This window comes from Carassius gibelio, chromosome A6, assembly GCF_023724105.1.
Source record: "Carassius gibelio isolate Cgi1373 ecotype wild population from Czech Republic chromosome A6, carGib1.2-hapl.c, whole genome shotgun sequence".
Lineage (NCBI taxonomy): Eukaryota > Metazoa > Chordata > Actinopteri > Cypriniformes > Cyprinidae > Carassius > Carassius gibelio.
The window spans coordinates 18860046-18875365 of NC_068376.1; the positions used below are offsets into that span (position 1 = coordinate 18860046).

The window sequence follows — 15320 nt, forward strand, 5'->3', positions numbered from 1 at the left end:
GCATGACATCAGCATCATTAACGTCAACATTTAAATATATAATAGCTCTTCCTGTGCAGTTCAACATTTCACAGTCTTTTCTTGTCCAGCCCGCTGAGCCCACTTTGATATCCTAATCACGGCTTTGACAAAAATGAATGTCACAAGTGTTTATTTTCTGTCTGAGAACCCGATTTGATTGATTAAAGATCTAGCAGACAGCAAAATAAATACATGGAGGGATGGAGGCTGGCAATGGGTGTCAGTAAACTGCAATCACTCATTTGAGGAGATAATTTTGAGTCTTGTAATCATTAATGTTTAGTACAGTTTTTAAAGCCTGTATGCATTGCAATAAGTAACAATGACTTATAATAACATGTAATTGTACAGAAAACAGACCTGACTGTATCTAATACATTGTTAGTGAATGGGAGGGAGTATTTTTTGCAGGTCATTTCACAACTGTTTTTAAGGATATGGTCTGTTTGGTAACATCAATTGAAAGAAACAGCTTCTCAAACCCTAAACTACAACTGTAGTCCCTTGTGTGTTTGCTTTTTTTAATGTGGGGCTTGACCAGCGTCCTTGTGAAAGATAGCAGAATAATGACTGGATGAGACTGGAGCCATAAATCCATCTGAGAGAGTCTGCTTCCAGGAGACCCACTGTGTTCCAGATACTTCAGCCCTGGAGACTGATTAACTCACTGGCAAAAAGTGAGTCTACCAGCCTGAAAATGTCTGATCCAGAGAACGAGGTGCATTTACAACAACTGGCAAGTGAAAAGGTCACCTAGCTATTCTAACAAAGTTGGCACAACATTTTCTTCTTTACAGTTGGGTTCAAAAGTCGGTAAAGAGAGCTAAAGCAAATGACTATACTGATGCAATGATATTTGTAATGAAAAAGTATTTTCACTAGTGGTATCACATTTTTGAACCCAACTTAAAAAAAATGGCTGTATGCGTATGTGTGTGTTTTCAAAGCATTACATTACAATGTTTGTTACAGTATGTCAATACATGATAAAATGTCTAAACTTTATCTTTATCTTGTTTCAATGAGTCATGACTCTGATGCGATCACAGCAAACAAAGCATAACACACACACACACACACACACACACTTTTTCCCAACTTCAATTAAATGTACTGAAAGACTAACAAAGGACCTGTGTGTGTGTGTGTGTGTGTGTTTGCATCAGCATTATTGATGCCAATAAAGGATGTGAGGAAAGAAATCACTAATTCAATCTAAAGTGTCTGCATCATTGGATCAGCTCTGTGGTGAAGCTGTTGGCAAACTTGTTTATCAGCAAATGATCTTGAGCGCTTAACCCAACATAACTGCAGCATCAATAGTATGAGAAGAGGAGATACTGAACCCATTTTACTGGTGCACTTTATTGTACTTAGCCCATGCTACTGTAAACTGTTGCTACGGTTCTAAAAGCAACTGACATTTGACCTTGTATGTGTCTAGTAAGAGTATTGCTGTGTGTTAGTTCTGTTTATCCTGTTACTCAGCACCTTTTTAAAAAGACCACACCACCCTCCCCCCTTTTTGTGCTAAAACCAAGTCATCGATACGCATGCATGCATCAACCATGCTGCTTTCCTAACTGTTGTTTCTCTACAAACCGAACTGCATAATAGTACCTTTAGCACTTTAGCCAACAAAGTATAATTCCTTTAACAGTTAATAATAATGACACAAAAAGATAAAATGTACATGCCTGACTAAAAAGAGATAAAATCTGAATATTGCCCACATTGTGCTTGGCTTAACACAAATATAATTTCACACTAGAAGGCACAAATTCTTGATACATGTCAAGAGCTGAGATGTGATCCCATGGAATCTGATTCAGGCCTGTCATATTAAAGAAAGCAAATTTGTATGAGGCTCTGCACACGTGTGTGTGTAAGTCCACTTCAGTGCATGCACAAATCTTTCTTTTTCTCCCACTATTCTGATTATCAACCATTCCAGTCCAGCGGCCCGATGAATCCAGCAGGCAAAGCAGCATAGACACTGACACGCTGCACAACACCGAGTAAACAAGCACTTTTAGTATAACTGGGGACAGGAAGGCTAGTTTACAACACAAAATACAAGACACGCCAACATTATTAGCACAACTGGCCCATTTAAAATGCAAGTCACTGATGTGTCCAAATTAAGAATCGTATAAGGGCAACATTAGGTTTAAAATCTGATTTCCTCATGCAAACATGAGCCAAGCTTAAAGTGATGCTTTGGCCAAAAACGGCATGTGAATAAAACCTCTTTCATACTCGGTTTTGTACCAAAGCCACAGTAACGGAACTCAGTAGCGAAAGAGTTGTTTGCTTAACTTTTACTAGAGCGTACCTAACTTTTTTTTAGGACGCTTCGGATGTTTATGTATGCTAATGCAGTATTATGTCTCCCACAGAGAGAGGGAACAGACCCAAATATTAGGCCCTGGGGAGGCAGAATAAAACAATATCTCATTAGATAAATAGATTATATGAAAAAATGGGAGGATGTTGATTTTTCTCATTTTAGATACAGCTGAGGGAATGTTATCGTTATATATTTAGTAACATCTGCCTTGCAGTCCTCCATTGTGAAATGTGCGTTTGATAACCTTCAGATTCAAATTCAAAACCTGAAGAGAATTGTCTAACCCTAAAAAATGTCATGACCAAGCAACAAGTAATTTGTCTGTTCACACTGATTCAATAAGCCGAGCTGAATTTAAAGAACTGGCTCTCTTTAAGTTTAATGAATTATACATTAATGAAATGACAGAAAGTGGGATTTGCAATGAATTGCATTTCAAAGAAATTTAAGTCTAAGGTCTAAGCCAAGGCATTCTGGGAAATTACGTGTTTATTCGCATTGGTCCATAGAACGCTCTTTCACACCTAACACCTATAAAACCTTAATATTTTAGATTTTAAAACCTCTTTTTCTTCTTTAGAACCAAATCAGCATTTTTGAAATTTAGGCCAATGTGATTTCAGTGTGGGTGGGGCTACTCAGAAAATTAAAATTAAAAATCGATCAAGACAAAACAGTCAACAAAACTTAATGTCAACTGTCACAGCTTATTAGGACAGAACCTCAGGTTTACATACCAAATCTTGCGCTCATTGCTTGTCATGCCCAATTAGGATGTGGTATTATAATTACTTGTAATCTTTAACATTTAAAAAATGCATCAAAGAAATGTGGCAGAGACATGGCACAGTGATTATGGCACATATTAAAGACACTGAGTGGGTGCTCATGTCCCAACACCATTGCCTCTCTCTCCATCAATAATTTCCTGCTACTCTCAAATATATCTGTATTTAATAGAGAGGTTAATATGAACAAAACACATTTTGACACACTTAAGGTTAATCAGAGATGATCCTTCCATTTTTTCCTTAAGGGATGGGACTCTCTTCAGTGTCTTTCCACACCACTGCACTTGTCTTTTCTCCACCTCCATCCATGTTCATGCACCAGCTCACTCCCTCAAGACAGCCCTGCCCTCTTTCTCCATGTGTGTTACCTAACATGGCAAGGAGAACCAAACACAAACAGAACTATGACACAAGTCTCCACTCACGGTAATCCAGATGCTCTGTTGCACAAGATGTGAAACCACCGGTTACACAATGCACAGATGTTTGATGAGTTGCAAAAGTTTACATCCGATCATCTGACGACGTTTAGGTTGCATTTAGACGTAACATCTAGGTCAAGAAAACCACTTCTCTATAAACAGTTTTGAATCTGTTAAGATTAAAACAGATTGAAAGGATGAGAACCATAGCTCAAGGCTACAGTATTCTTTAAAGACCTGCTATGACATTTCAAATCACTCTGATTCCATTTGTGGCTCAATTTATGAATGGTTGAGATTGAAAGCCTGCGCTTACAGTACATTGAGACTGTACGCAGCAGGTGCTAAACGTATCAACCATTATATTCATACAAATCACTGCAGCTGTTGCAGTCTGCACCATTAAACTCCCTCTATTAAATGCTCTTCTCTCTGTGTCTAATGGCTGTCTGCATGAGTAATGCATAGGTGCTGGGTACCGTGTATGTTTCACGGTGTAATTCAGTTCATTGTACCTGACACATTAAAGCTAACTAGGCAGAAGAAGGGACACCTTTTAGACACAGAATGGATTTGAAACAGACCTCCCATTGATGTGTGGGAAACATCCAAAGCTCAGTTCCAAGAGTAACATGTCTTACTGGTTTAAATTCTGGTCACTAAAACAAGGCGAAGCCTAATCCAGTTCACCTACATCACAAGTTTAGTGTACATCTTGCAAACGAAAGCAATAACCTTGCATTCTAGAACATAAAACGGAATTATTATTGCACATGGTGACCACTTTTCAGAGGATTCAATAAGATCTTTCATAAAAAGTGGCTCACCATTCCATTATAGTAAAAACATAACCGTAGCAAGAGTCTAGACAGTATGACAAATGTTCTATTTACTAAAGGATAAAAAAACCTTCCGTGTCACATCATATCCTGCCCACATCCTCCTAGCACTGATCCAATCTCTCCAATAGACAGGAAGCATCTCACGACACAAAGCTTTCATTTTGTTACAGTAAGTGATAAGAGTGGATAGGACTCTTGCTATGTTATTATTACGAGTGATCCAAAACCTTCTTTCAAAGCTGATGCTTTGACCAGCCACACTTTTACGAGGAAACAAAAAACAAAACTCATTTTCTAAATGAATGTTTCAAATAATTAATATGGAGCAGAGTTTATTTTGCATCAACTACTTTACATCATTGCAGTTCAATCCCAAAATACATTACATTTATAAAATTATAATAGATTTGTATAAATATAATAGTTTGTCTTGAACTAGATATTAAGATATTGATAAACAAATATAGATACATGAACACATATCCATTTTAAAACGTAGATAATCACAAAATCGGAAAAAAATAACATTATACACATACAATATATTAACATTATATGTATTCATATTTATATATTATATGTTTTCATTGGAATATATATTAAGAAATCAATGCAAAATTATTAAAATATATAAATATTATGTATATACACAGCACTTTTCAAAAGACTTCGGGTTTGGCCATTATGTTGACATTGCCAACAGACTATAAAATCCATGTCTACCATTTCATCATAAATTCCACAAAAATCTATATAGTAGTTTTCAGAGAAAGAGTTAACAGTCTTTAACTCGTTCCTGAAAGTAGATTACAATGGATGCAAGAGAGCATCACAATATGTCATTTCACATTGACAGAATTACCCTGTTGTTTCATCTTCTCTTGAAGTCGACAAGTCACTTGTCATTGACTAGTTACTTTTCTCATTAAGATCAAATTTTGGTCATAGCACTACAATAATCACACCTGCAGTGCCATCGCTCCTCACTGACCCATACTAACATTTACCCAAACTAATTCAGTGTCATTCATGCAAAAAAAACTGAAACAAGGTAGTACTGAAACCCTCATCATTCACCCTTCCTCTTGCGATCCACCACTCTTCACCCGTCATACCCCAGACATGCTTACCAGGTGTGTGCGACGGTGAATCGGCGCCTGTGGCGAACACCCTTGTTAACCATGAGCTTGCGGAAGAGGCGCGGGGAGCTGCGGGGAGATATTTTGGGGGAGGTGATGCGCTTGCTGCTGGCACCCAATCTCGGAGGCTCCAGCTCCAAATGCATGTGCTCCTTAAAGGTACGAATGCAGGGGTCCAATTCCGGAGCACTCAGCTCATTGGATGACATGGTGATGTTGCGGTTTGAAACAGCCATGTTTCGCTTTTTCTGGGTCACACTACCAACTATTCCCTCCGTTTCTCTCAGTCAACTAGAGGTTATGCCATGCAGGCTGATGTTTCGTGTGTCAGACAGGAATAAATGTGTGCGCTTGAGCTGCTCTGTTCTCTCGGTCCCTCTGTCAGCTTAGGCTTTCGGCAATGCAGTAGAATAATCCTGCCTCGTTCAGTTCCACTGACACACTGAGAGCAGTCCCCGTCAGTGTAGTCACACCTCTTTCCTTTGAGAACAAGAAAAAAAAACTCTCTCTCTTTTTCTATAACCAAACCTCTCTCTGCCTTTCTCTTTTTAGGCAAAACGAAAGAAAAAAGACAGTCTTTCTCTCTTTTACAGACATAACTGCCTTGGATGTCCTCTGTTCTTTCTTTTATTTAGATGCCTCTCTTCCACTCAGTCCTCCTGCTCCGTTTTCGCAGATCCTCAGACTCGCACTTACTTCACTCAGCACTAGGAAACTCCAGCTTAAATTATTCAAAAGTGGGTAAGAGCAGGTCTTCTCTCCCATCAGTGGCGCCTCTCTTCAGGAACTACCAGGCAGAGGTTTACTTGATGCAGGGAGGAAACCCTGAGGAAGGAAATCGACTGAGCGCACCTACAGTAAAACTGCTACCCCAGGTGCTGTCTGCTTTGAAAATAAATGTAATAGCTTTGAGATCCTTGGATTAAAAAACAAAAAGCCCTAAGTAAATGTGCATAGTGACTGTAAAAGCTCCGCCCTTCCCTGCAACTGATTGGCTGAGCTGTGCTTAGTTTGATGGGTGGCTCTGGCTGAATTCTGATGAGGGCTTCTGCCCTTTCACAGCTCAGTGGCGTTCAAGACAATGATAAAAGAAAAAAATCAAAAGCAATTTAAGCCAAGGATTAGCAGTGTCTGGGGAAATAAATATAGCTCTGATGTAAATGAAGGTTTATTTACTAAAGTGGCTGGTTTGAAGAGAAAGTAATGGGAGTGAACTGTTAAGAGAAAATGATTTTAATTGAACATATAGATCATCAAATATATCAAAAGCAATTTAAAACAGAGAGGAAAAATACAGGCAAAAAATTATAATATGTGAATTACTTCAATGTAACACCTAGACACATATACACCAATAAACACCTAATGAAACAAATCGCAGAACCGTAAAGTAATTTCTGGAGATGAATTGTTGAATACCATTCAAAGAGTATTTGTACATGAAACAGCATACCGCTTACCCTGTGTGAAAGCAACACAGCAGGATTATCTCCGGCTCTCATAGAGACATGCTGAAGAATATAGGTATGTTAGCCAGCTATCAACCTGCCAGTCAACACCTGCTGGCAGCCAGGACTTCACCATGGAGACAAAGGAGAGGAGGAAGTAATGAGAACAGGAAAAACATATCAATGAAAGGATAAACAAAAAAGTTGGAACAGATGGTAAAATCTTATATTTTATAAGCTGTTTTGACAGATCTTTCAACACAGAGGACCTATGATATATAACTTTAATATATAACTTTGTTTAGCAAGTAAAGAGCTGGGTTTAAACTGGATTGAGATTCTGATATTCTACTGCATTCACTTTAAACAGGGACATCATAAAAATTCACTGGTCAACTGAGACACTATGATTGAGGTTGTTTATATCAAATGAGGTTGTGTAAATCGGAAAGTGGAAGGGCCCTAGAACTGAACCTTGAGGCACCTCAGTGGCTAGCTGATGAATCTTAAACATACTCCTCTTCAGGAAACCTTAGGGCCTAGGTACACTTCGTTTTCTGTGTTCTGTTCCATCTAATGGACAGTTCAGCATATATAAAATTAAATACTAAAACAAAATAAAATAAAATAATATATAGTATCAGCCATATACTACATGGCGCATGAGTGCTGTTGGACGTATTCGGAACTCATGCAGTACCCAGTGGACCTTTGTTTTCTGGAGCACTCAAATCACTTGCACATGCCCTGTTGAATGTTCACGAGTCTATGCAAAGTGTTTGTAGACATCAACAGACTGGAAGCATACTTTTGACAGGATCTGTCTGATTCCATAAAGACGGCAATAACACGGCTTCAGTGCAGTTTTTGCAGTGTAAAGATCTTGCCCCGCTGCAGTAAATGGACTCCCACAGAGGGGAAACTGGGACTCCTATTCTATTTATTGACATATAAGCTACCATGTAGGGAGATAATGCCAAGATACAAAACTGCAGTGCAAATTTGTAAACAGTATTTTGAGGACCCTGCAGCTGGTATGTCTTCCATTTAGCCAACACTTCCTTATCCAACATACAGTCCTCAGGGATCAAACTTGAGTAAAGTGGCTTGCTAAATGGTGACAGTTCATGAGCCACTGCTGCTAGGGTTTGAACATATAAACTTTGGGATACCATGCCCATTCACTATTAATCTACTACAACTACTACTAATCTTTGTAGGGGGTTTTTACTATTGCAAAATCCAAACCTTGTGTTTTGTGTAGTAATGTAAGTCTAGCACCAAGTTCAATGACAAGGAGTGTGATCAAGTCACTCTGACTGACCTTTCTGAGATGTGAGCCTATTCAATGATGGAGTCTTACTGAAGAGGTCTTACATAACTGAAGGTCTTACATAAAGACATTTCCTTACTGCTGACTGTTACGATGAGGGAATTCATATGGCTCCCAATGCTAGCTCATATAGTAAAAAGGATCAGAGATTCTGGGCACCAACAGGGACATTATGGGGGAAAATAGAAAGCTAAGATGAGAGGGAAAACGAGTTTTGGTGACAGAATGAGAATGAGGGCAAACACAACCCCTGCAGACTTAAATTCTAAATCACTTCACAGGATTACAATTTGTGAGAAGCTGTCTTGTAAATGTCTCCCAACATTTCTCACCCTGCACATTGCTGCTAAGTATTTTGTGAATCTGTAAGCCCATGAAGATTCACTCCAAACACTGTTTGCATCAGTTGTGATTTCTGCCTATCATATTAAATAATGTATCAAGCTACAAGGAGATTAAATTGATCTATTTTTACAACAACAAAAAGCCATCATTTAGAAAGCTGGATATAGTTGCAGTGCATTCAAATGCAATTTTCTCCCATTTATTTAGCCCAAAACATTTAATATATAGTCACATCGCTTTCTAGTTTTTGTAAACTAATACGCTGTTTATACATTTAACAATAATTTCACACCGCAAGCTTGAGCTTCAGAGTCAGCTGCAGACTCGCAAGAGTATTCACACTGGAACCATTTGTACAGCCTCACAGCTGCGGCTTCAGAGTTACATATTTCTTTACAAAGACAACTATGAATTTGTTTTTAGAAGCTGGTCAGTTATAAATTTGAACGTTTTAAAGTCTTGAAAGTTCGTTAACATGGGGATTCAAATGTTAACAAAGGGACTCTCATGTAAATGGTGAACATGGTGTTTTTAATGTTTTTTTAATAATACAAAATACTTTAAATAGGTAAATCTTCGAAAAATATTTTTTTTCTGAAATGCTCTAATTCCTGTTCAAATACACTGAACATGCTTATTCTACTCCTTTTTAGCTAATTTTGTGCGAAATCGTTTATTTTGTCCTGTTAGCAAATTTATTTAAATGATTAGAATTAGCACTCCACTTCACAGCAGGAGACATTGTAATTGACAATGTGGGAAATGCAGGTCAGTTTAACATTGTTAAATGCACACACAATATGTCTGACTATGACCACAGTCCACAGTGTGATCACATTCTAATGGTACAGTCAGTGTGTGTGTGTGTGTGTGAGATCCAGCCATCTTTCATCTTCATTCTTGTCTGATGGCTACTCTGGCATTTTCAGGTGAAGGGTCACATAAAAGGAGATGTCTTAAAATTGTCCACTAAGAGCGTTGAACTTTTGACACCATCAATTGACAAAATTAAAAGCCTTTAAGAAAGTTGAATCTAATCTTCAAAAAGAAAGGCCACAAGTAATGAAAAAATGACACAGACTGGGAAAAAACATACACACACACACACACGTTTGTTTTTGTGAAAAGTGGTGACATACAGGGATGTAGTGGAGGGTAAACGCACGTAAACGCCGTTTTACGCACCTCCCAAACTTCAGAAATAGCATTTACCCACCTCCATAGTGCGTTTATCCACCTCTAAATTGAGTTTATCCACCTCTAAATAGCATACAGTTCCTATGACATTTTAAATTAAGCTTATGTCATTTTAGTTTCATTTTGTTCATTATTAGTTTCATAGGTTGTTTGTTGTTAAAGATGAAGGCTTTCATATTGCGCTGCAACTTGTCAGTGTTGACCAATGCTTGCGCTGTTGCCAGTAGTAGTGGGAAGTTCGGATCATTTAGTGACTCGGATCTTTGAGTCTCGTTCAGCAAAATGAACTAATCTTTTCTCTTCCCGTCTCTATGGGATTGACAGGAAGATTAAAAGACTCGGACCTCATCTGTCGATTCAGAACCCACATGTTGTGTCATCCGCATGTGCAGTCAACACAAAATGAACGAATCACTCTCTGAGACAACTCGGTAGTGCTGAGTCATATAGAGCTTGGGAAACTACGTCACTGCGCATTGCATTCTGGGTAGTCGCGGCCATTTTTGGGGACACGCTTATCAGTAAAAGTGAAAGTGAAAGTGACATGACATACAGATCAAGTGTAAGATTACATATAAAGAAAAACTCAACAAGGAAGCAAAGATGCGGTATTTAGAAAAAAATCAAGACAATCAACGAACTCAATCTGCACGAACACAAAGAGTGGTCGGATGATCTTAAAGAGCTGCCGCTCGTAACCTTCCCCAATGTGTTTTCTAACCTTGTTTGTAGTGTCAGAGCGTACATCTCTGATCAGTTTAAAAATGATAAATCTCTCGAGTCTCACCTGCAATTTACAAATGGATGGGTGCAGAACCTACACATTTTCCGCGTCAACGAGCGAGTTACACGGCCCCTTTACTTTTTAATATGCGTTATATGCAGTAAACTGTACAAATTAACCTCAGTGTGTTATAATGCACAAATAAAGAGATACAGAATTGATCAATTTTGCCGTTTATTTCTGTAACAGGTGGTATGCAATATGCATAACACTGATCATGCAGGAGATGTGATTCATGCATAGGTAACATTTAATGTAACGTTAAGTCTGTCAAATCGATTAATCACATCAAAAAAAGTTGTTTATATAACGTACATTTCTGTATATTTATATAAATATATATGAATGCACATACATGCGTGTGTATATATCAGACCAAAGGGACAATCCTTCTTTTCCTTCTTACTGCTGCCAACCAAGCTATGTGAAGCCGCTTTGTTAACTCGGAGAACTGAGATCAAGGTGCGGTTTTCCAGCGGGAAAGCTGAAAAAAAAGAAAGAAATCGCACTCCATTCAAATTATTCTTCCATGCCGGTCATGAGTACGAGTATGGCACTTAATTACACAACAAGGTTTGACCATTGTAACTTATTTTTTAGCTGTAGAGGGCAAACAAAACGGTCTATTATCAATCCAATACAATACATACAGCAGCGTCCGTGTCCTAAAGTCCCAGAAAGCATTGCGTTGCTGACGTCATGTTCCCAGACTCTATTAAAGATTCGTTCAAAATAAACGACACACAACAGACTGCATCAAGATTCGTTATTTTGAATAGAAATCATCACTCATACAGCAGTCATTCATCTCATCTCCGGTTTATTTGTGTTCGTATATATACAATATCCACTATCCGCCAGGGCTATAGTCCAATGGTGCGCACATTTGAAGAGATAATAATTTTATGACATGTTTGTAAAATATTTAATCATACAGAATAACATTTCTATTAATTTTACACTGATTTATGCGACAGTCAACTGAATATCTTTGAGTTGTGGACAAAATGAGAGGACCATTTGAGGACCAATCCTGGGCATTTGGGGAAACACTTAGATTAATGTAATGTATGAATTGAATCCTATATGAGGGAATAACCAGTGATACTCTTGGTAGTAATATCAAATGATAGCCTATAGCGATGTCATCAGGATACCCCTACACCGGTAGGCAGTGGACCACCTTACCGTGACCACAATGTGGTCACCCAGAATTTATAGTTTACCCACCTCTTTTTTTTACCACTAAACCTCTGGTGACATCCCATAGGTGCAATGGTTTTTATACTGCACAAACTGTATATTCTATGGCCCTACACCAACCCTACATCTAACCCTAACCCTCACAGGAAACTTTGTGCAGTTTTACTTTCTCAAAAAAACTCATTCTGTGGTTTATAAACATTTTGAAAAATGGGGACATGGGTTATGTCCTCATAAGTCACCCTCTTCTTGTAATACCTGCGTCATATCCATGTCATTATACAGAGTTGTGTCCTGATATGTCACAAAAACATGCCCACACACAAAGAGAGAACACTTTCTTCAGTTTACAAAAAAATTAAATAAAATAAAATGTAATTTTGTATCTTTTTAACAAATGAGGATGTCCCCAAAAGGAGCATTTGTCAGATTTAACTGAGTAAAGTGGTTCACTTCTGAGTGCAAATCTGACGCCAACATATTGTCCTTTCACGCCTTGTTGAAAAGAAAACAGCAGCTACAACCTTCTGCTGAACTTCTCTTTTTGTGTTCCTCAGAAAACAAAGTCATGCAGATTTCAGGATCAGTATAGTAATATTTCTTAGAGATGTTGATGACTAAAAGTCACAGAGGTAGATGTGTTCTTATATCATATAGCCATTCATCCTGCAGGAAAGTGACAGATTAGAACTAAATAGACCTCGATCTGACCCGGACACAAGAGCGTGAGGAGGTCTCTTGCCCTGGGGTCTTGTGCAATGGGACTTCTGAATGAATCTGCCTCACACTGTCTGCATGACTTGATGTCAGAAATTTCTCTTTCTCTCTCACGATCACACATACACCCACAATTGAGTGCTCAGTTCCAAGAAAGTGGGTAAAGTCACTGATGAATTTGCTTGGCAGACAGCTCAGTGCCCTGTAGTGTCTGTCCTCCAGCATCATTGCTTATGCCTTGTCCATAAAGCTATCCCACAAGCCACCTGGGAGCTCCCAGATCAATCTGCAATGGAGTCACATCAGCAGGAAAATAATTGTGCTCCAAATATAGCACTTTCTCTAAACCTTGTCTCCTGATTCTCCTGACACACACATCAAACGGACAGCTCAACAAGAGCAGAAATGCAAGAGTGTGAGATAGCAGGGCAAATAACAAATGCTAATATATATATATATATATATATATATATATATATATATATATATATATATACACACACACACACACACACACACAGAGAGATATGGCAAATAAACATTAATGTATATATATAGATATATACCTTTATGTGTGTGTGTGTGTGTGTGTTCATGTTGTATAATGTGCATATACAAACCTTTGTAGAAGTGAAAAAGAACCAGTATATTTATATTAATAAAAATTCTATAATTATTATTTTATCATTTACTCAACTTCATGTTGTTAACATAAACTCGACTTATTTTGAAACAAAATGTAATAGCCAGAATCACTCTGGCCACTCTTTACCATATAATTGAAATGAAGGATGTCTGGGACTGTTAAGCTCCAAGTTAAAGGATTAGTAGCTTTGTACCTTTTTATTTTATATTCTATATCCAGTATTCTAACTGGAATGAAGTCATACTACAGCTTTTGTGACAAACAGATTTAAATTTAAGCCACTGAAATTCTGCCTTTTCCTGTGAGATGTCAAGAATATCGGTCCGTTGTGGCCTACTTTATTACATTTTATGACAAATGTGGGTCAGGTGTGTTTTTAGGGGGCAAACTGATGAATGCTCATGAGGTTAACTAAACCAGAGGTGTCACACACAGAAACATCTGAGAATAGGATCCATGATGTATTTTAGTCTCAATGCTGCTCTCCACTGGCAAACAATGACAACAACTACTAACTCTATACATGAAAGTAAAAGTGACGTGACATTCAGCCAAGTATGGTGACCCATTTAACCCATCCAAAGTGCATACACAGAGCAGTGAACACACACACACACACACACAAACACTGTGAACACACACCCGGAGCAGTGGGCAGCCACTGTAATATTAATATGTAATATATTGAAGATGCTAAGACATACAAGTACAAAGGAATAGTTCACCACAAAATTTCAACTCTGTCATCATTTGCTCACCTTCAAAACCCGTATTAGTTTCTTTCTTCTGCTGAACACACACACACACACACACACACACAAATAAGATAATTTGAATATATAAGCCAATGGCAACCGTCAAATGTGTGGTTACCCACATTCTTCAAAATATCTTCTTTTGTGCTCAACAGAAGAAAGAAACTCATACAGGTTTGGAACAACTTGAGAATGATTAAATGATGACAGTATTTTCATTTTTGGGTGATTGAATCCTTTAAAGAGATGTAAATAAAAGTGTATAATATGAGTATTTACCAGCTTTCCAGACACTTCTACATAACTAAAGAACATTATGCAATTCATGAGTGATGAGAATCAACTTCAGAAACAAATTAGCAGGGAATTTTGATACTGAGAGATGCCACAAGGATGAGGTCAATTCCTCTCAATTAATATTAGAAAGTTATTAATAAATTAAGCAAAAGTAACACTGCCAAAGCAACCAAAAAAAAAGAAGTATTTTCACCCATGTATTTTAACAGGTTTTATATTATTTATTTATTTATTTATTTATTTATTTATTTATTTATTTATTTATTTATTTATTTCATGTGGACATAGCTAAAACATTGGACAAACCAGATGCAATGTTTAAAGTGTTATAGCACATGTGCTAATTTTCAACACCTGTCCATAGGGGCTTTAAAGGCCTATGCATGCTGTCAGCATTGTTTTAATGAAACATTAACCCCACTTTTACAGCTAATATAAGGATTTTTTGTTTGTTTGTTTGTTTGTTGTTTAAGACAAGACCAAATAAACCAAAATGCTTATATAGTAATACAGTAATACTCACTATCATTCAACACTCTGGAGTCATTAAGATTTAAAATGTTACAAAAGATTTTTATTGCTGTGCTTTTGAGCTTTCTTTTTATCAAATAAATAGAAAAAAAATATCACCATTTAAAATATTAAGCAGCAAAAATATTTTCAACATTGATAAAAAGAAGAAATGTTTATTGAGCAATAAATGAGAGCCAAGCATATTGGAATGATTTATGAACAACTATAAATACTATAATAAAAATTATGCTTTGCCATCCCAGAAATAAATGTAATTTTAAAATATATTAAAACAGACAACAGTTATTTACAATTGTAATAATGCAGATAAATGCAGTTTTGGTGAGCAGAAGAGACTTCTAAAACTTAAAAAACAAAAAGTCTTAGCAACCCCAAAGTTTTAAATGGAAGTGTATTATATAGCCCATTTTCATATAATATAGAAGCTAATATAACCTGCTCACAAAGATTTGCAAAATGAATGGTTTCCAAACAGGTTTGTTAAAGCTCAAACAAT

General features: G+C 37.3%; 1 protein-coding gene across 2 annotated transcripts in view; it reads right to left on the reverse strand.

Moving 5' to 3' along the window:
* LOC128015614 (cAMP-specific 3',5'-cyclic phosphodiesterase 4B) overlaps positions 1–15320 on the reverse strand; it is a 133329-nt gene that overhangs the window by 79950 nt on the left and 38059 nt on the right. The window contains exon 1 of one of the 2 annotated variants that reach the window (XM_052599612.1): positions 5557–6007. The exons of the other annotated variant lie outside the window; for it this stretch is intronic. Within the exon in view, the coding sequence (XP_052455572.1) occupies positions 5557–5801 (245 nt within the window). The 5' untranslated portion in view covers positions 5802–6007. Of the gene's footprint in view, positions 1–5556; positions 6008–15320 lie in introns of those variants that run through there. 2 annotated transcript variants of the gene reach the window in all.